Source organism: Triplophysa dalaica, chromosome 21, assembly GCF_015846415.1.
Source record: "Triplophysa dalaica isolate WHDGS20190420 chromosome 21, ASM1584641v1, whole genome shotgun sequence".
Lineage (NCBI taxonomy): Eukaryota > Metazoa > Chordata > Actinopteri > Cypriniformes > Nemacheilidae > Triplophysa > Triplophysa dalaica.
Window position 1 is genome coordinate 4,118,523 of NC_079562.1, and position 20,200 is coordinate 4,138,722.

The 20,200-nt window shown below is 38.3% G+C and overlaps 3 protein-coding genes across 4 annotated transcripts in view; 2 read left to right on the top strand and 1 right to left on the bottom strand.

Annotated features, from left to right (window-relative positions):
• Positions 1-1,451: 1,451 nt before the first annotated feature.
• On the top strand, positions 1,452-3,443 carry chchd4a (coiled-coil-helix-coiled-coil-helix domain containing 4a). The gene is made up of 3 exons (XM_056734780.1): positions 1,452-1,595; positions 2,340-2,438; positions 2,573-3,443. The coding sequence occupies exons 1-3, from the start codon at positions 1,574-1,576 to the stop codon at positions 2,896-2,898; spliced, it is 447 nt and encodes a 148-aa protein (XP_056590758.1). The 5' UTR covers positions 1,452-1,573; the 3' UTR covers positions 2,899-3,443.
• A 1,103-nt stretch (positions 3,444-4,546) lies between these two features.
• si:dkey-202e22.2 (netrin-4) lies at positions 4,547-17,963 on the bottom strand. Of its 2 annotated transcripts, none has more exons than XM_056734774.1 (10): positions 17,828-17,963; positions 8,910-9,355; positions 8,498-8,830; positions 7,789-7,915; positions 7,135-7,323; positions 6,798-7,008; positions 6,418-6,545; positions 5,863-5,931; positions 5,561-5,731; positions 4,547-5,388 (listed from the first exon to the last, which is right to left on the bottom strand). In XM_056734774.1, the coding sequence occupies exons 1-10, from the start codon at positions 17,853-17,855 to the stop codon at positions 5,252-5,254; spliced, it is 1,839 nt and encodes a 612-aa protein (XP_056590752.1). In that variant the 5' UTR covers positions 17,856-17,963; the 3' UTR covers positions 4,547-5,251. The 2 variants fall into 2 exon arrangements, with proteins under 2 accessions (XP_056590752.1, XP_056590751.1); XM_056734773.1 differs by lacking the exon at positions 17,828-17,963 and adding an exon at positions 9,899-10,450.
• The window catches only part of dnah1 (dynein, axonemal, heavy chain 1), a 32,110-nt gene continuing 29,196 nt past the window's right edge, over positions 17,287-20,200 (top strand). Inside the window, exons 1-7 of the mRNA XM_056734772.1 lie at positions 17,287-17,543; positions 18,539-18,737; positions 18,843-18,915; positions 19,063-19,234; positions 19,398-19,548; positions 19,776-19,908; positions 20,014-20,175. Of these exons, the coding sequence (XP_056590750.1) occupies positions 18,576-18,737; positions 18,843-18,915; positions 19,063-19,234; positions 19,398-19,548; positions 19,776-19,908; positions 20,014-20,175 (853 nt within the window). The 5' untranslated portion in view covers positions 17,287-17,543; positions 18,539-18,575. The remainder of the gene's footprint in view (positions 17,544-18,538; positions 18,738-18,842; positions 18,916-19,062; positions 19,235-19,397; positions 19,549-19,775; positions 19,909-20,013; positions 20,176-20,200) is intronic.

Sequence of the window (20,200 nt, forward strand, 5' to 3'; positions counted from 1 at the left end):
TAATCAAATTATCATTTTTGGGTGAACTATCCCTTTAACTTATTCTACATTTGAAAATACACAAGCACAATAAATACCAAGAGATAGGCCTATTGCAGAAAAGAAAAGAGTCATAAATCACTTACATTCTTGTGATAACTCAAATCTAAAATATGGCTTTAAAAGACACATAATAAAGTTAAACAGACCTATTTTACAATACTATAATGTTTCCATTTTAAATTTGGAACCCCTCTCTGTCCCAAAGGTTGAAAAATTCAGTGCCACTGGGTAAACATTTTTCAAGGTTAACAGAGGTTGCGTCACACCACATACATCCCTTCACTGATAAAACAGAGGCTGGCATTCCTGTAAAGCTGATGAGCGTGACATCATTTTCTAAACTGAGTCTCCACCACACATACTCTCAAAGTACATGCTCTCATCAGCTAAATACTTAAATACAAAACAAAAGGCAGACATCTCAAGGTCGGTCACATATATATATATTCCTGAAAATGCTTAAGATTGCCAGCAGATGGCGTTCTCCGAAAATCACTGAAGATCAAAGATGTTAATGCAGGCAGCCTGCCAACCAGAGGAAAGAGCAAGAGAGGAAGATGTGTTTTATGGCTAGAAGGGATACAGCTTCGGCCGGAAGTGATTCAAAATCTCGCCATTAAATGTACAATAATCACATGGGCTTTTACCTACCCCAACCCTTAACCTAGCCTTACAATAAAAAATGTAAGCTTGACAAAAAAATATGCGGTATTGAAATGCGCATGCGCAGTGGAGGAAGCTGTATCCCTTTTAGCCAAAATAGAAGAGGTATGAACTGAATAAGTGCACGATTGTAAAAAAGCAAAAACGTAATATTAATGTTTCTCAAAAGTTTCTCTAAAGGACAGTCCAATAGGCTTTGTATCACTGAAGGGTCACTGTTATTTTTTTTTTCATTATTAAAGGACAATTGTAAAGCACCAGTAAAGTCTGGGTCATTCTGCCCTCTTGTGGTTCTGAAATTAAATTTTGCAATTCTTAGAATTGCGTTCACGTCACTATTTACACATTTAAAATAGCCGAAATCAATGCATGGCAAGCGTAAGTTTCAAACTTGCTCATAACAAAAGTCTAACTATCGCCATTTTGAGTAACTAGACAGAACCTTTTGTATTCCGTGTCAAACTAAAAACATTGAAATAGGCTGTGAAATGTAAACGTAATCTACTGAAACACAAAGGCCTGTTTTGAAAGCTAGAAATACACCGAAAGAAATATGTAGTATTAGAGTAAAAGGATTTATTATAATTATAAAATTAGCTAATTGTTGAATGACAATGAAATATAATATTTTAGTAAATAAATATGACTTACTTGTTTCTTTTAATATTATATTAAGTTTCTTGACTTTTACATTAAAATCTTTGACCAACTTTTATTTTGAATTCCATCTGTCCTGACGTCACACGGTTACCTTCGCTTCCTCGCTGCTCCATGCTGGAGTTGATGTAACAGGCGTGTGGATTGATCGTTGTGCCGGTGTTTGAATTAAATTGCTCGGATAAACGGCGATCAGAGTTTTACTGCAGACATGTCGTACTGCAAGCAGGAAGGTATGACTGAAGTGAATTTTACAGAACAATCGATTTTATAACCTGGCTTTCAATGTCATTTAGCTATGTGGCTAGGGCTCATGCCCTTAAAAGTCACTCTTGCCAATCCAAATTTGCTACTAATATTTCCTAATATTACTATCCTAATATTTAGGATTGTAAAATAATGTCAGTCTTGTTTATGTGCTGTATATTAAATGTGTTAGTGAGTTCCATTTAAAAATTGCTGAATAATTAATTCCTCGTTACCACATGTATGTAGCATGATATAAAATAAATGTCTTATAAATCAAATGTAATGCAATGTCATACGTCAAAGACATTATTTAATGGGATTTAGTCATTTTTCCTATGGTCATAGCCCCATTTCGTAAGTCTTCAACCAGCAGATGCGAGCAAGGTCATATAACCTGGGCACTGGTTAGTAGTACAAATAGTTATTTATTTATGTACATGTTCTGGGGTACATACCTGTCATACCTTAACATAACAATGCTACAAGGTTAAAGTTTGTACTATAGATTGAGTTGTATAACTATAAACACAGAAGTTTATGTTAAACAGAAACACAAGTTTATGTACAGTTTATTCTTTTTGTTCAGAATACAGGTATGTGTTGTTTTAAGTGCGTGTCAAACAGGTTCATAGCCTCCATAGACTGTGTTCTGTTAGATTACCTCAATGTATTCCAAATAACGGTGGATTAATAATGAGAATTGTTTTCATCTGTTCATCTCATGTTAGGTAAAGATCGAATCATATTCGTGACCAAGGAGGATCATGAAGCCCCTAGTAATGCTGAGCTTGTTGAAGATGACCCCAATGATCCCTATGAGGATCATGGTAAGCTTACTCTTATTGACATTTGTATTCTGAAGAAAGGTTAAGATGATTTATTTAAATAGTTTAGACTGAAGTATCACTTGTGTTGCTCTCCTGTTGTTACTCGATGTTACAATTTGATGTCATTCTTCTAGGTCTTATTTTACCCAATGGGGAAATAAACTGGAACTGCCCATGTCTGGGTGGTATGGCTAGCGGCCCCTGTGGACAGCAGTTCAAGGAAGCCTTTTCTTGTTTCCACTATAGCAAGGAGGAGTTAAAGGGGTCGGATTGTGTGGAAAACTTCCGGAGTATGCAGGAATGTATGCAGAAATACCCTGAGCTCTATCCACAGGAGGATGACAATGACAGTGCCCCCCCTGGAGGGGCTGAAACTACACATACTGAATCCACTTCAACAGACTCTGCACCCTCTCCTGATTCTGAATCAGCTGCCACAGATAACCCAGCAGCTAGCTAATATTACTCGCTTCATTTCTTTTGGATCACAGCAGAGACAGCTCCATTTTAGAGTATACAGAGATGTTATGTGACACCATTGGGGTGACTTTCTCTTGACCTGGCGGCATGAAGCACGGATGCAGTGGGGGAGAAGCCCTTCAAGTTTATCTGATGAATAGATTGAAATGACAATAAAATGCACTATGCATGTAGGAAAAAGTATGACAACAAATGTAGGACAATGCTTAAACGTTTTACAGATGGGCATGTGATCAGTCACTTGGCACCTGGACCTCTGATATATTCCACCACCTCACCTCATCTAGGTTGCCTGGTTTATTCGACCAGCAGTGTTTTTGGGTTATTTTCTGCTCCACTAACTGTCCTAAACTTGTTTGTTTTGTGAATTACTATGGATCAAAGGTCATTTGGCATCTGTAATTTTAAGTTCAGAGTTCTGTTATCCTCACGAACAGAAATGTTTACTCAAGCTAGAAGGCCTGCATACATTTCCTGTGATTATTATTTTTATATATAGAATGATTAAACAATTTCATAAGTTCAGTGACTTTGTATGTTTGAAAAGTCCCAAGTTTCTGTACCAGGTACAAACAGAAGGGGGCAGAAGTAAACCAACAGCAACCTTACCTGCTATGCTAGTGAATGCAGATATTCATTATCCTGAAGACCTTTGTTGGGTGTGTTTTAAGTATCTAGCGTTTAGCAGTGTTTATATGACCGTTTTTGTCCCAGAACCCATACTAACCTTAAGCAGGGATTTAGAATTTAAGTATAATCATGTACATCTTATAACTAAAGTTATCATGAGTTACAAAACATGCCTGGTCAGCACATTGACTTGTTTAAAGGGACACTTCAGCCTAGAAACACAATTTCCCCATGTTTTGCACACTTTCAAGGCCTACTAACTCTATATGACTTTCTCCTTGAAGAATTATGCAGTCGGAGTTATAATATCACATATCCTTTTACCTCCAAGTGGTAGAATGGAAGTGAATGCGGGGCAATTCTTTGGTCTTCTGAAGCGAATCGATGCGTTTTTTTAACGATAATGTTTTTCAGGTAAATGATGGTGACGAAAGCTTCCACACAGAGGAGACGGCATTCTATTCTGTGTTTGTCACAGGAACTTGCATCATTTGCCGGAAAAACAAGCTTCTGATTCATGAGCAGCATACATGGTATTACTACTCCGACTGCAAGGGATATTTTGTTAGGAGGTCTTGAGGGGGAGTAAAACATGGCAACATTTTATTCTTGGCTGAAGTATCCCTTACAGATCACATGTGTGTACATTTTAATCAGTTTAAGTAGGCAAAATATTTACAAATCTGTCTGTATCTCCAAGAGTGTCTGTGTTAATATGTCTTCCTGTCTGTGAAACGATTTGTCCTAATACATTCTAAGCCTTAACAACATAATTCTTGTGACAAAACACTTGATTTTACAGCTCTGATTTTTCTGTTCATAAAATATGTTTTAATAAAAAATATACTGATTAAAAAAATGAAATAATAAGGAGTGGGGAAAACTGAATAAGTCATGTACATTTTTCAAAAATGTATCAAATGTTTTTTAAACAACTGAAAAGGAAATTAAATATGCATGAAGTGATATATAAAAGATTGAATTCACAAAAAATGTTCTCCGCGTGCAGGATCAGTGCTTTTCAATTGTCCTAATAAAACATCTATGATTGGTTCCTTCACAAGAATTTTAATTAATACATTTAACCAAGAGAAAAACATAGGATTTGTTTGGATTCAGGTTTATGTCTGTTTTCTGTTATCTTCAAACTAGTGTGTTCCAATAAGTTGAATCAATTTCCTGTCAATTCTTCAATTGGTTTGCGAAGGAAGTGGCTAAAATTAATATTCATTACTTTCTTTGGTCCATAAGATGACCAGTCAACTGTGGTTTTGCCTTGTGACTGTGACTACGAGGAAAACACAGGGATGAGCCCATCAAAATGAATAGTCACCACTATCTGTTTCAATAGGAAGAACATAATCACAGGAAAGAAAAAGCGAGTGCTTTGGAAATCCACTGTCGAGATTCTCTTTTAGCCACTACGAGGAGCAGGTGTTTTAAAAGAGCCTCGTTGAAACTGTACTTGATATCCAGATGGTCAAGAAGTTAAAAGGACTTTTCTGTATATTCGGTTTCATGCCATGGACATCCTTTTTGAATTGTCTTCATTCAGTATTTTATTTAAGGTTCCTGTGGTATTTGACCTCATTACATTACATCTGGTCCAGAATGGTAAATTTTTTCCAGCTGCTTTGGTAAGATAGGTCTGGAAAGTCTTTCAAGTTTGCACAATGTTTTGCTATATTCTGATTAGGATATCATCATAGGCAGCCCTGGTGCAGTGCTTCTGTAACTTGAAAGCCCAGGGTTGGGGTCCACGGCACCACAAGGCTCTGCATTGTGACCAACAGCCTCCCTGTGTTTAGCTCTTCTGGACCAGCCAGCAAATAACTCTCACCTTAATGTAGAGAAACAATAGTCAGACACTGGAATCAAAGCCATGTTTCGTATATTCTCAGTATTACTAGAGCTATGTGCCCATTTAAATAGAAAACAAATCCTTGTGCAGAAAAGAAAAGAAGAAAATAATATAGGACTGTAAGAGTAATAATGATATTTGGGCTCTTTACCTGGGTTAAGAATGGGGCAGGTGCAGCCACGACTGGTCCAGGAGAGCGGGTACAGACTGTGTGTGCCCTGCAATAGAGGCAGTTTTCTGGAACGAAACACTTTCCTCACCTTCACCTGGACAACGGCGTGTGTGCCTTTATCATGAGCCGTTAACACACTCGCTTTGATCACTACAGCAACCAGAAACAGTCAAGTCACTTAATTCAGTCAGCTTCAGTAAGTAAATTGCATCTCTTCTATTTGTCCAATGAATCAATACATAAAATTAATTTGAAATCCATTACAAGAAATAACGTCTTACCATATGCATGTTTCATCATACAAAGATCAGACATACTTTTAAGCCTTTTCTCTTTACAGCTACACTTTCCTGTTGAGAAATGAACAAATTGCACACATTTTTTTTTTTAGGTTTATGATAAGTTCAAATTCATAAACGTTTATATTATATATATTTATATTACATGCTTAAGTAAGATTAGGAATGATCAATTGTACAGAGACAAAGAAGTCTATTTTCAGGATCATCAAGCTATTTTGCATTGTGAGATTTCCATATAGTAAACAATGTAACTGTTAAAAAAGCCAAATCATAAAAGTTGGCTTTAAATTAGCATTTTTTTAAATTTTCTATTGAAAAATGTTCTATTTATTTGTTTAAATATTGAGGTGAGTTATGATCTTGGCATCCTTGACAGGTTTTTTCAGAGTTTATCCCGTAACCATTTCAGGTTAAAAGGTTTTGAAGGGCTGACATAACTTTGGAACATCAGATCCTAAATATAGTGTTGTTGTTTCCCACGTTTTACAATAGTCTTTGTTACTGTGGAATGTATTGTTACTGTAGTCGACTCACCTGTGAAGTACAGTGCGGAGACAGCGAGTTCTTTAGGCCACACCCTCTCATCCTCTTGAGGTTTAAAGTGGGACAGTTCAGGAATTTTCCCACCAATGGGTACATTGTAAAGCTTGACATTCCCTCTGCTGGAAAAGGAAAACAACAGACACCAAAAACAAAGAACCTGAGAAAAATTGTATGCTCATTGAATATCTTAGTGAGTAATATCTTTGTTTCTGCCAATTCTTCTAACATTCTTTATGTGGGTAATTAAGTCTTTATAGTCTTTATTTAGTCTTTATTTTCAATGGAATGTAAAAGGTATTTTATTGTTTTTTAAACAGTGTTTAACTGCACTCTTTATACTTTGAACGCTTTGAACTCTACATCATTCCAACCTGTCTAGACAGTGACCTGTGATGGGGTCACAGGTCAAAGGGCACACACAAACTTTGCAGCCTTCCTCTCCAAACCCCCAGTACCCTGGGAGACAATGACTGCAGGTGGTACCACCCACACCAGGTTTACAGTGGCACTGCCCACTTCTGGGATGGCACCATGGCGCCTCGCTGCTCGTTGACACAGAGCCAACTAGGTCACACCAGCATCCTACAATAGAAATCAAACAGAAAGGTTTAACTTACATTGAGCATTACTATGCAGAATTACAAATGACAGAACTGACATTTTATTACATGACAGCTAAGCATTTATTTCCCTTTCAGACTGTCTTACGTGTGCAAGCATGCGGCGAGTTGAGGGGTCGGGCAGGGTGGCGGTGGTATCCAGGACAACAGCGCTGGCACCGGCGGCCCACAGTGTTATGCTGGCAGCTATCACAGACGCCCCCACTACTGCCCCCTGTGGACAACCACACTCGCTGCGAGAAGTGGCAGCTTTCTGCATGGCCATTACACTCACATTCTGAAAAAAAGAAGAAAAAAAAGAGACAGACGCAGACATTATGAGTGAGTGGAACCTGTGAGGCACAAGACAGATAAAAAGCAAAAACAGTCCTTGACATTTTAATGGTCTCACACAAAACCCTGTTTTATAGTTCCTGTAGCCCAGTTGAAAGAGCATTGCCTTAGATAGCAAAAGTCAAGGGCTTAATCCCCAGGGACCACACATATCGATGAACAAGTATAGATTGATTGAAGAGTAAATTGCTTTGGCTTATAGCATCTGCCAAATGTGGTAATGTATAGCTGAACACATTTTTAACTAAAAAAACTTTTGACTTTGATATGGCAGTTCTGATGGTCTGCATATTCATATTGCATGCATATTCTCTGTTGAATATGCATATTCAACAGAGCGAATAAAAAGCATTAAAGTCAATGTCACTGTTGTTTCCACAATACCCAAAAAATATCCAAAGATCCTTACTCTGGCACGTGTTGCTCTCGCCACTGCTTCCGTTGGCCGCCCTCCAAGGTCGGTCATTGTAGAGCGGCTCACACCTCTCGCAGTGCTCACCAGCTGTGTGGTGGGTACACACGCACATGCCAGACACCTGCAATCCAGAGCAATCACGTTACTTTCAGCTGCTGCCCATTCAAGCCACACAAATCCACAAAGCCGTCTAAAAATACATATAACAGGCAATTATATTTTTCTGACAAGCGGCTGAGTGCACTTACGCCCTCAAGTATGCAGACCAGGAAACAGTGTAGTTGAAAGTGTAGTAAAACAACACAGCTGCAGTTGAATTCATCTAATATATTTTTTACAGCAGCTCAGCATGGTCATGGGTTGGAATGCATGTGCATTTAATACCTATATAGCCCTTAATGGATACTCCACCCAAAAATAGAAATCCTGTAAACATTTATTCACCCTCATGTCATGTAATACACAAAAGAAGATATTTTGAGAAATGTCTGAGTTTGAGTCCATACAATGGGGTCCAATGTTGTTTGGTAAACAACATTCTTCAAAATATCTTCTTTTGTGTTCTGCAGAAGAAAGAAACTCATAGAGGTTTGGAATAACAGGAAGTTGAGTAAATAATGAACAAAATGTTATCCTTTTAAAGCACTTCAAGTGCTGTGTGACTGCTCATCCCATAATTCTCTCAAAAAACAGATAGACTTACCGTATTGCGGTCTTGTCCTTTATTTTTAGGAAGGCAATTTTCAGCATGACCGTGACACAAACACATCCCTTTAGCCAGAAGATAGTAGATGGCAAAAGGCACTGAATCTAATTGATCTGAGGTGGAGGTGAAAGCCGTGTGTGACCTGCTGTGCACTTTGGGTAAAAATGAGGCTTTAGAGGGGTCCAGGATGCTCCGTCGACCCTTGGAGGGTGGACACTGCTGAGATTTTAAAAGCTGTATTCGCAGGTTAGTCAGGGTGAGACGGGACACAGCTTCAGGGCTGTAGGGATCTGCAATCTCACTTCCCAATCCCATGGACCGGAATATGATCTGAAAACATCACAATGAAGAAGAAAAATTAGAAATTGTTTGTGATGTGGTGTTTAATCGCCTTATTCTTGTTGTTTACCTCTCCTCTGCTGCATGGGACCACATTGGAATATCTGGATGTGCATAGAGCTCCTGCTTGGCTGACATCATCAGGGACCCCGAACATCTCACTGCAGTTCCTGGCAAACAGCTTCAGGGTTTCCCAGCTCTGACCGAAGTCCTGCGAGCGTTCCAGCATCATAGCAGCAGGACGCGGAGAACGGAACGACAACACAACGTGAGTCAGGCAGAACCGTTTTTCCAAGTCCAGACGGATTTCATCCTTTTCTCCATCGGCCACCGCAGAAGCCCACCAAGTATCTGGATGAAGAAATGGGTCATCGGACATCATCGAAGGAGGATGGAGATCTGTTACACAGCGTGGGTGGGTTGGCAAGCAGGATGAGTTGAAAAGCGTGAAGAGGGTCCTGCCACTGGCCAAGTTGCCCATAGGAGGGCTGCAGGCGTATTCAACACATCTGGACTCTGGAAAAAAGAGCCAAGAGAATAGAGGTGCAAACATGCGTACACATTTACACAAATGCAAGCACTGCAGGAGTGCAGAAAAAGTAGCTGAGATGACTTTTTGGACACGGAGCTATTGTAAACATTACAGTCAGGTTCTGACATGTCTTAAACAACCCAAGCCATTACACATTTTCACAGTTAGCTTTCCCTGAGCCAAAATGTTATTGAGGTGTTGTTTCAGATGGGGTCACAAAGAGTAGACAGAACTGCAACATCTATGCTTCCAAACTTTGTGAAATGAAAGTTTGCATGAGAACCATAACAATTAAAACAAGAAGAATATTTTATGGATTTGGAAGTTTGTTATTATGAATTAATTGATTCATTTAATGGAAGCATAAAAATGTTAGTTTCATAACATTTCAAACTAAGCTTACACATATGTACCTTAAACAGCGAACTGTTACGTATTTTACTTAACTGTTACTGTGCGTACGGACGTAATATTTTATAAATATTTCTAAAAGAAGATTGGATACGTAATTTCCTTTTCTGACTCACCTTTGAAGCCTTGCAAAAGTCCAGGAAACAATATGAGCATCACAAACCGAGCTCTCTGTCGGACAAGTTTCATGCTTATCATTCTCTAGACAAGATGTTTATCCATACGTTAAAAACGATATAATCTCCCAGTGCATCGTTTAGCTATTTATCATTCTTCATCATCTGTCCTCACATTGCTATTGCCTCCGTTGTACTTCTGCGCAGGTTTCGTCTTCCAAATGTTTAAATGAAAATGTTTGAGATAAAAGTAAAAAGTTTGATAAGATCCTGCTATAGGTCATCCATTTTCACAGTCAACAAGGAAGGTTTTCTGATCCTGATGACCTGGGGATCCGATGTTAGATGCACCTGTCCAATGTCGACCTTCTTAACGTGGGCACTGTTGTCTTTGCGCATTTAGATGAAAGAGTTAATCCTTGTGTTTTCTATGTGTGGACATGACCTTCCTTACAGCTAGGAAACCAAAATGAACAGAAACCCCGATGCACTCTAGAAAAGTCTATGGATCGATCCAGGTCCAGTGCGTAATGCGCAGCGCCGCGGCTCGGATTCTCCAGTTAGGTATGAATGAACACTATCTCCAACTGACTTGAATGTGAAGTATTTGAAGGACTCTCCACTGCCCCTATTGAAATACCACCGTAATGCAGTCACAGTGTTCAAATTCCTAACCCGTATGATTTTAATTCTTATGATGAGCCAAGATGTCAAACCTTCACTTTTGTATACGGTTTAACATAATGATGATTTGTGGCTATCCCAAATAGTACAAAAAGCGGACGAGAAGTACCATAAATAATAGCTTAGTATGATATGATGTTAAATTGTGAGATCTTATTCTTATTAAAGGGAAAGGTCACCTAAAATGAAAATGCTATAACCATATACTTACCCTCAGATAGTTCCAAACCTGGTCAAATTTCTTTTTTGTGCTAAACACATAAAAATATATTTTGAAGAATGCCCGTTTCCAAACAAATTTCATCCTCCATTGACTATTTCTTTTCCTTACTATGGCTGTAAATGGGGGATGAGATCTGTTTGGTAACTGACATTCTTCCAAATATCTTCCTTTGTGTTCAGCAAAACAAGAAATTTATACAGGTTTAGACTCACTTGTGGTGAAAATAAAAATATTTTTTGTTGTGTGTGGTGAACTGTCCCTTTATTGGGCTTAATTAATATAATTCTGTTTGTTTGTAAAAATACAACGCCATAATAATCGATCTATTATTTAATATCTAATTATGTAACCATTTTTTTCTGGGTTAATTGGTTATTGCCCATCCAATTGGAAGAATGAATTCAGATTTGTTGGTGCTGGAGAACAAAGTTAATGCGATCCAGCCACACAAAGAAGTCCAGAAAATGAATACACTAAAAGAACACTCAAACCTGCTTGTTTTAATGGGGTGAGGAAGGTATTTTATGTACCTTTTCTTTAATGTTTTCTTTTACATTGCTTCTGTTAGTTATGGGTCCTTTTGATGTTTCTTTTAAGGAATGTTGAATTATGTACACAAACTGTGGAGACACCTCTTGGTTATTGTGACATTAAGGTTAGGCAGGACATTTGACATGTTTAAGGCATGTTTTTGCCTATAGGGATGAACATATATTTTCCGTACAATTAAACATAAAGCCAACATAATACACTTGGCATTAAGTGTTTAAGTGTGCGATATATTACCATTATATTGTGCAATATATTACAAAGTAGGCTACATCAGACCCAATGGAAATAAATTTGGCTGAAGTTCAGATATCACCAACTGACTGGCACCTGTGTGATGAAGTAATGGTCAGTCAAGTTATGAACTATGCCCCGTTTAATCAAATATGCACGTGGTAAGATGGTCAAAATTTAAACAAATCAGTTAACCTTGCAAACATTTTATCCTGTGACAAATGGACAAAAAATTCCCCCCAGTGGTGTCACGACATGGCTGAATGCTCACCTGACACTCACTTAAAAAACAGACGGTGAATTGTACTTATGGATCTACACAAAAAACACCAAAGTCATTAGGAATAATTTTCTTCATGTCTTTCTTAAGAAAATCAATAAAACTGTTATTCAAAAACAATGAAAATGAATGTATGATTTTCTCAAATTATAGGCTACAACAGAGATTTGTGAAAAAGGGTCAATGTGGTTCAAAACCACATTAATTGATTCAAATATAATCAAATTAAGTCCTTGGTTTTGTGACACATTACAAGGCAAGGTTTAATTGTAGCCACGCACAGTAAAACCTGTTTACAATTTGTGCAAAATTCCAGTCAGCGCTGTTTGTTGGTGTGCTCCTTTGAACCTAACGAGTTTCTGATGGAATGTTTCACCTGCACACTGATGAATTGAAATAAAAAAACAAATCCTCAGCATACAAAAGCAGCTAATGAAAAAATGCATGCTACATGTGGAAAACTGCTTAAGATGGAAGGAGGAATATTGCCTGTGTTCAAGCTTTTCCGTCAGGCTCACAGAAATTAGACTTTACTAACACATAAACATGAAATATACATTCTGACATAAATAAATAGTTTACTTTTTTCCTTGTCTCCCTTCTTGTTTTGAGTTTTCTATGTTACTCTGTATGACTTTCCCTCCCCCGGTCTCATATCCTCCATACGTATGTTCATGCTTTCATTCACCCCAACACTCACTACAGCGTCTGGCTGCCCTCCAAGTCATAAAGAAAGTCACGGAGCAAGCCTTCATCTTCAAACATAATATCACTCCCTTTGCAGTTTGCAGGGCAGCTTTTTTGCTCTCCTAAAACTGCATGTGAACTAACTATCTTTATTGGAGATTATGGCAATACTATTGATGGAGAATTAGCTGTGAGCTGTTAATATTTACTACTTCCAGATTTGAAAATTGCAGGTTTGATTTAGAAGGATATCAATGTTTTGAGAGATCGAAGGATTCTTGATTTTGTTAAAACATTTATATATATGGTATATCATAAACTATATGTGTGTGTGTGTTTGAGTGTGTGCGTGCGTGTGTGTGCGCGTGTTGGATATAGGTATACAGCAAGAAATGTTACCCAAATGTTCTTTGGCTTTATATTTTGTCATCAACATATAGAAACATTAAGCTGTTGCCAAAGAAACTACATTCTACAAACCAGTTTGCTGATTCTTGATGACTTCATGTGTTATTAAATCTTTATGTGTAAATCATAAGTTTAGTAACAGCTATTTAATCATTACGTTTTTTTTAAGTGTCTGTGAGTTTTTTCTTTCCCAAGTAAAGTAATGGCCGTTATAATAAGGAGTTGCATTGTCGAAATTCCACTTTGTAAGATTGCAGGGGATGTCTGGATTAGTGGATGACCCCTTTGGTACATAAATATTTACCTGCTAAGAGTGAATGTAAAAAACTGAAAGTAATTTCCACCTATAGATTTCAAATGGATGACACATTGTTGGCACACTTTATCTGATTTTGTGAATTATTAACTGGATACTTTCTTGTGTTTAGCTTAATATGTTTTGTGTACCGTTGTTGAAAAATGAGGAAAAGCTCAGGGCCAGACAAATCAACGTGTAAGTGTATATTGCATGCTAAAAATTCAAAAGTTAATTGGGTTGATGGGAATTGTGGTTCATTTAAACGCAGCCTGCATCCAATAAAGATTTCAAGAGCTCATTAAAATATTTTCACAAAGCAATAGGACAAAGTGTTGCTGCATTGGCAAACAAGGCTAAAATATTTCTCCTCAGGGGAGAAATGGACATGACAAGCTCTTTTCAGTGTGTATCTTTGCCTTTGTTCAGCCTTTGTTCCTCCTATGACAAAGGAAAAAGCAATGCTTGTTGTGCACAGTACAAGTCAATGGTTACAGATTGTTATTTCTCAAGGTTTCTTATAGATTGATATTTCTCAAGGTATTTTTTGTAACAGTGCAACCCATCAGTGATTAATGTTTACAAATCATCCTCATTCACTACAGCAATTTCTGTCATCCGGCCATCAGATTTTAAAACGACTTAGGCACAAAAGTTCATTCAGGCACTTTATAAAGTTGTTTATCTTGTACTGTATAATAGAAAGCCCACATATATAATGAGGGACGGATGAAATCAGGCACATCAAAATTTGTAGCACACCATGCGAATGTCTTTATACTGTATGTAGGTTTAAATTACAGTGTGCTGCTTTGATCTGAGAATAAATGAGTGAGATTAAGCGGGTGATGATAGAGGCCAGATAAATGGCTATGACAGTTTAGAGCCCCGTGGACATGTAGAGAGATGCCAAAGAGGTGCATGTGTAGATAATGTTTTTTTGTTGCGTTGTTTGTATACCTAACCGTTCCACGCAGTAGCTCACGTCAGTTTACGCAAGTCTAAATAGGTGAGCATGCAAGTGCATGTTTGTATATAATGGGATTTCTATGCGCTTAAACACTCACATATGGTCCAGCATTCCAAATCCATTTAATTTCACTGTTATTAGGTCTTAAGAAGCAGGAATGAGAGGAATTTTAAGAGGGGTGGTTTCCATTGAAGAGGTTTGGGTTTGATTGGTAGTGCCCTGACGCAGCTGAAACCACATTTTATTAAGCGGGGCAAAGCTTCCCACACATATGGAAGTCTGTACGGGCATGCAAAAACACACACCCCTCATTCTTCAGAGGGGTGCACAATGCAAAATAAGTCAAGTGCTTACTGAGGGATTTAGCAATTTCCAAGCATTATCGTTGAGGGTAAACAGTAGATAAAACTACAGCAAACTACAAGTTTTCTGAATCATCTCATCAGGATAGTAACATACAGATCTAGACTGTAAATAAAGTGGGCTGTCTGAAAAATGTGTGTATGTTTCCCAGCATCCCTTTGGAAAAAATGTTTGCATATATAATTTTTACACTGTCAGAAGAAATCAAATTGGATCTTCTCCAGACGAAACTGAACTGATCTAATCTCATCACATGCGAGTAAAACCTCTCTCTTTTATTACCACATGCAGACCAGATCATCCGCCCGTGATCTCATCCAACCCCTAATGGCCATTTAAGGTCCTGTGAGGTGCAAAGGTCCCCATTAAAGCCATTAAGCACCTTTGGTTTAGCCTTCTGGCGTAAGCAACACCATTTTGGGCCTCGGTTCATTCTCTCATAAAACACACACTTGAAGTCATATAGTGTTAATATGACACTCGGTGCCCTGATGGTGTATACATTTCACCCATTAAATAGAACAGATTATAGTCATGCACCGTTGGAGGGTTGTTTAAACCACTTCTAAAAATCTGTATTTGTGACAAACCATGTTTAACCAATTAGCTAATTGCCTCAGCAGGGCATCAAAGGAATAATTCACAAAAAAAAATGTTCCAAAACTGTCCATGTCTCATTCTTCTGTGGAACATAAAAGAAGATATTTTGAGAAATGTCTCTGTGGTTTCGTGTCTATACAACGGAGGTCAATGGGCGACAATGTTGTTTGGCAGCCAAGGTTCTTTGAAACATCTTTGGTCATTTTAAAATGAGGTACATGACATGCATAATATCAGCTGCTTATTTTTACATGTGATCAGTTTGCTAGAGGAGATAGAACACTGTCCCCTGGTCTAAACACGCAAATCTGATCTTGACTTCATATTCTTCATGGTTCTTTAGCTATGTGAATGTGATGGGGGCCCAACCTTTGCTCCTCTCTAAAATCAACATCTGGGTATCATGAGCGGCTATAGTTAGAAGCACATGTTGCTTTCATTACTGCAAAATAGAAGTCACACTCAAGCAGGCGTGACAACCACAACCGCCCGTGGAATAAAGACAGAAAAAGCAGATTATGGGTGGAAAAGGGGAGACGGACTACTAGAGAATTTTATTTTACAAATGTAACAGTGGGTAACAGGAAAATACGAATAAAAGGACAATTTGCATCAAGACGGATAACTTTTATCATGAAGCAACTGTCACTCCTGTCTCTATTTTCTTATCATCTTATCAGCTAATGAAAATGTTACACTTAGGTTTATTCATTTAGCAGATGCTTCTATCCAACGCGACTTACAAATGAGAGAGGATTTTACATGTTGTCAAAATCTATGGCTGCCTCATTTCAAACCACATTTATATCGATTGCTTTGCAGCAAACTACACTTCTCTCTGAAATTGAACAGTCTCCTTTCCAGACACTTACTATTAGGCAGTTCAACAATGAGACTTCAACAATCAATGTTTCCTAATGACGGACACATTATGTCCATAGATTCAAACACCTGCCAGCAATTTATGACTAATAGCTTTGTCCCAAAGCATCACAAGACTGTTTGAACAAGAGATGGGATCTGGGTCTTCAAAACAGAAACGCTCTCATTTTGTTATCCAACCTCTGAGCAGATTGGTCCCGCCGGTGACTGAGGTCACTGCTAAGCTTCAGATGAAAGAAATCGCTGATAAAATGATGCCCAAGTGGGACCTTCAAATGTCAACTTGCCAGAAACTTCTTCAGAGTCATGAAAAAAAGCAGACTTTGACATCGAGGCTGGGAAAAACAACTCAATAAAAGTTTCTATGTTCTCAATTAAAGGAATAACTGACCCAAAATTAAAATGTGCTATTTTGATTCACAAACATTCATACGGAAAAGTTGAACTCAAAAAGAGATTTCTGTGTTGGGTTCTTTAATGGCTCTTTCTTCCCAGAGCATTATTGCTAAAATTTATAACAACTGTCTCAGTTCATTAGACTAAATAGCAGAATGAACATCACATATATCGGTATAGTAGGCAAAAGTCATGTTATTAATTTGCAAGTCTTTCCTTTTCTGCCATTAACTTTTGACCCGTTGACTTAATGAACTGATGAATCTCCCTAATGATCTGTCAGTCTGTCATGGCCGTTTCAGTCCTTTACAATGATGGCAGTAAGAAGGCATGCAAAGTCAAACGGCATCTCTGCCTCCTCATTTTGAATTTCACACGTGTATTTGACCTCTGACCTTGGCGTAGGCACATGAGCAAATGAGAGCATGCTACACTGAGCATCCCCTGGATGATGTGCAGGCCAGTTGGGCGAAGGTGGCTTCCGCTTGTGATCTCCCATGGGAAACAGGGGAGGATTCCGGTACCCTTTGACCCAAGACTGTGAGGATCCGTCTTGGGGTCAGTTAGAATACATTTATATGACAGGCGGTGCAGACAAAGGATGAGTTAAGATCCCATTTTACAGTCTTTAGTATGAAAATAAAATGATCTTATTTATTTTTTCTTGATAAAGAAACCGCTTTATTGTTTTTTGTCCTTTCCGTCTTTCATTATAGGCTGGCTACATATAATATTATTCTATTGCTTTTTTATTTTGTATAGGCGACATATTTATTCATTTTAAACCTTTAGAAAAGAAACCATATGGCAGAGAGCGCTGTTTGTTTTGCTCTCCACAGCAACTAAAGGCAACTAGCGCACGAGCAACTTTGTCTCGTGCTGGAATTTAAAACAAGCCTTGAGTGAATGGCGTTTCCTTAGCAACTGTTGCAGCGTCAGTATATGGCCGTTAATAAAACACTGAGGGCAGCGGAGAAAAGATGAAATACTTAAAACACTTGGACTTGACTTTATAATAGCTTTGAAAACCTTATTTTTGAGGCGAGGTCGGACAGCACTGTAATTTCAACTAAGGTATATGTGACATAAACTTCATTTTTATGCTTTTCTGGGGTTTAAACGTGTTTTTAAAGGTACGTTGCATTGTCGCATATATACGTTTGTTTACGGTAACATTGAAGCGAAATGCAGTGATTTTTATTTTTAAACAATGCTAGCTGTAAATACATAGTTCGTTACGCAGTTGATATAAGATGACGTAACACACATACTTGTGTTTACGGTCACCTTTAAGTAAAATGCAGTGATTTTATTTTAAAACATTGCTCGGGTAAATACAAAGTTCGTTATGTACGCACTTGACAGTAGTCGGAGACGTGACGTCATCAACCCCGTGTTGCTAGAAGGAACAGCTACTGCCGGAAGTGGTGCAAAATCTCGCCATATAGTTACAATAAATGACTTTAGCTAACGCCTACCCCAACCCTAAACCTAACACCTATTTACAATAATAAAAAATATGGATCAACTGTGCGCATGCCCAGTGAAGGCAGCTGTATCCCTTCTTATCAAAACCGTGTAACAGTAACCGCTGCGGCCTGTAGTGATTTAACTTTGCACATGCACGCTGCTGTGTGTACTTTATCAGCTCTGAAAAGATTGGGAAGTATTACGACTTTTATGGTGTAAAACCTGTCAAACAGCAGGTGTGCATTAAAATGAACTGTCAATACATTAAAATAATGAATGTATATGACTTTGAAAGGCAAGAAAGCAAATTAAACTGTTGGTCTATAAGTGTCTGTGAATAATACTAGCGGAACATATGTCAGTTACTTACAACCTGTACAAAAACACCAGAGAGAAGTGTGTTTTACTGCACCTTTCACATGTTTAATAATAGTGTTTAATCCTTTTCTGTGTTGGTGTTCTGAAGAGATACACAACTTACGTCTTGATGAATTGATGAATATACAACAAAGAAGAAGTTGGTTTAATAAAGGTTGCATTAAGCAATGTACGAAGCTTGTGCTTTATGAACTAAATCAGTTATTTTTCTTTTCTGAAAGTCTTACTTCTGACTGTCATCGATCAAGATAAAGCATAATGGATAAAAAACATTCAAAAGGTGAATATTGTCTTCATGGGTCTGGTATGTTTCTTCCTCATCCTCCACATGAGCCAAGAGAGGGACGCAGGGTTACACTGCCCCCTTTAAGAGGCATCTACTCTGAGCTCATAATAACATCAGGCAAAAGTCCAGAACAGGTAAAGCATCTTTTATTGTTCATCCACCTGTCACTACAACACACCTAAAATGCACCCATTTTGTTTAGTCACTTGTCTGTTTTTTACATGTATCGCTGGTTGTAGTCTTATACACAGGGTCCAGTGACCCAGCAGAGTTTACTGTGCCGGGCGGCCTACGAGTCTAACGCCCTCAAGGGTAAGATACCATTTAGGTTCGAAACATAAATGTAATTGTTCTAGTCTCTATTTCAACTTGTAAATAGTGTATTTTTTTTCAGTTGGATATGGATAAAAGCATCTGCTAATTAAGTCAATGTAATTTACTGGTCATTTTTTACTGTAGCACCAGTGTTCAAAAAATCTCCTGACCTGAACAGTGTTGTAGAAGATTGGTATGGGCCATCAACACAACACCCACATGAGACAGATTTTCACTCTGGGAGTTACGCTCCAAAAGTTCAGCTGCCTTATATTTGTGCCCCCGACCAAGTTCCCCGCAAAATCGAGATGGAGAGGTGAGCAGTTCCGACAGATGGTTTAAACAATCACTGTGAGGGATTTCCAAAAAGTTTAAGAAGATTGATTTGAGTCGTGGTTTCTAGCAGTATTATATTCTTGCAGTGTACAGTCACAGTGTATTCTAAATGCATGCATATTGGTGGATCTTTTCATTCTCAGACGTAAGAGAGAGTATCAGAAGTTTGATATCGCCAAGCTTCTAGCCGAACACAGCATTGACTCCAACCTGCTGATGCCCAGAAACCAGCAGAATGCGGAGACTGAGACAGAAAGCGCTTGTACACCTGTTTTGAACTGGCTGCCTCTAGAGGTTAGGCATGCTGCTTGTGTATAGATTTTATGAATACTCATAGATAAAGTGTGTGATTTGTGTGAAATGTATCTAACCGACATTTATGCAAGTTTCACAATCTTTCCCACATTCGCATTTTAAAATGGATATCATGTACACACTTCACCTTTAAGAGCTGAATGAATCTCCTAGAATGTCTTTAATGTCTTGTTTTTAGTCTAATAACTTTTTCTATAAAATTCAAGATATTTGACAATGAGGAGTTTGACTGTCGGACCCCAGAGGAGTGGCTGGCTTTAGGGTATGAGGAGGGTTCCTGTGACTGCAAGCCTGTTCCGGCTAAAGCCCTGCTACCGACGAAAACCACCATCCCATCCGGTAGAGTCCTCTTAGATGTTTTCTTGTCATTTTTCTTGTAGTTTCATCTAAAAATTCATATAGCAGCCTGTCTGACATGACTTTATTCATTTGTTTGACATGTAGTGGATCCAAAGAGCCCGAGTTTGGTGTTTGCCTGGCAGCTGGTGGGAGTTTTAGAATACAGTCAGGAAAAGAACCAGTATTTGGTGCAAAAGGCAGACACAAATGGACGGGTTCGAGATTCTGATGGCAAACCCATTGTGAATGGAGCAAAGAGAACAAAAGGCATGTACGAGGTTTAAATGAACAC

Coding starts and splice junctions, on each gene's coding strand:
- chchd4a (XM_056734780.1), top strand. CDS start 1,574: ATGTCGTACTGCAAGCAGGAAG. Junction 1,596..2,339: donor GTCGTACTGCAAGCAGGAAG/GTATGACTGAAG, acceptor ATCTCATGTTAG/GTAAAGATCGAATCATATTC. Junction 2,439..2,572: donor TGATCCCTATGAGGATCATG/GTAAGCTTACTC, acceptor TCATTCTTCTAG/GTCTTATTTTACCCAATGGG.
- si:dkey-202e22.2 (XM_056734773.1), bottom strand. CDS start 9,980: ATGATAAGCATGAAACTTGTCCGACAGAGAGCTCGGTTTGTGATGCTC. Junction 9,356..9,898: donor ACTTTTGCAAGGCTTCAAAG/GTGAGTCAGAAA, acceptor TCTTTTTTCCAG/AGTCCAGATGTGTTGAATAC. Junction 8,831..8,909: donor TCCCATGCAGCAGAGGAGAG/GTAAACAACAAG, acceptor TGATGTTTTCAG/ATCATATTCCGGTCCATGGG.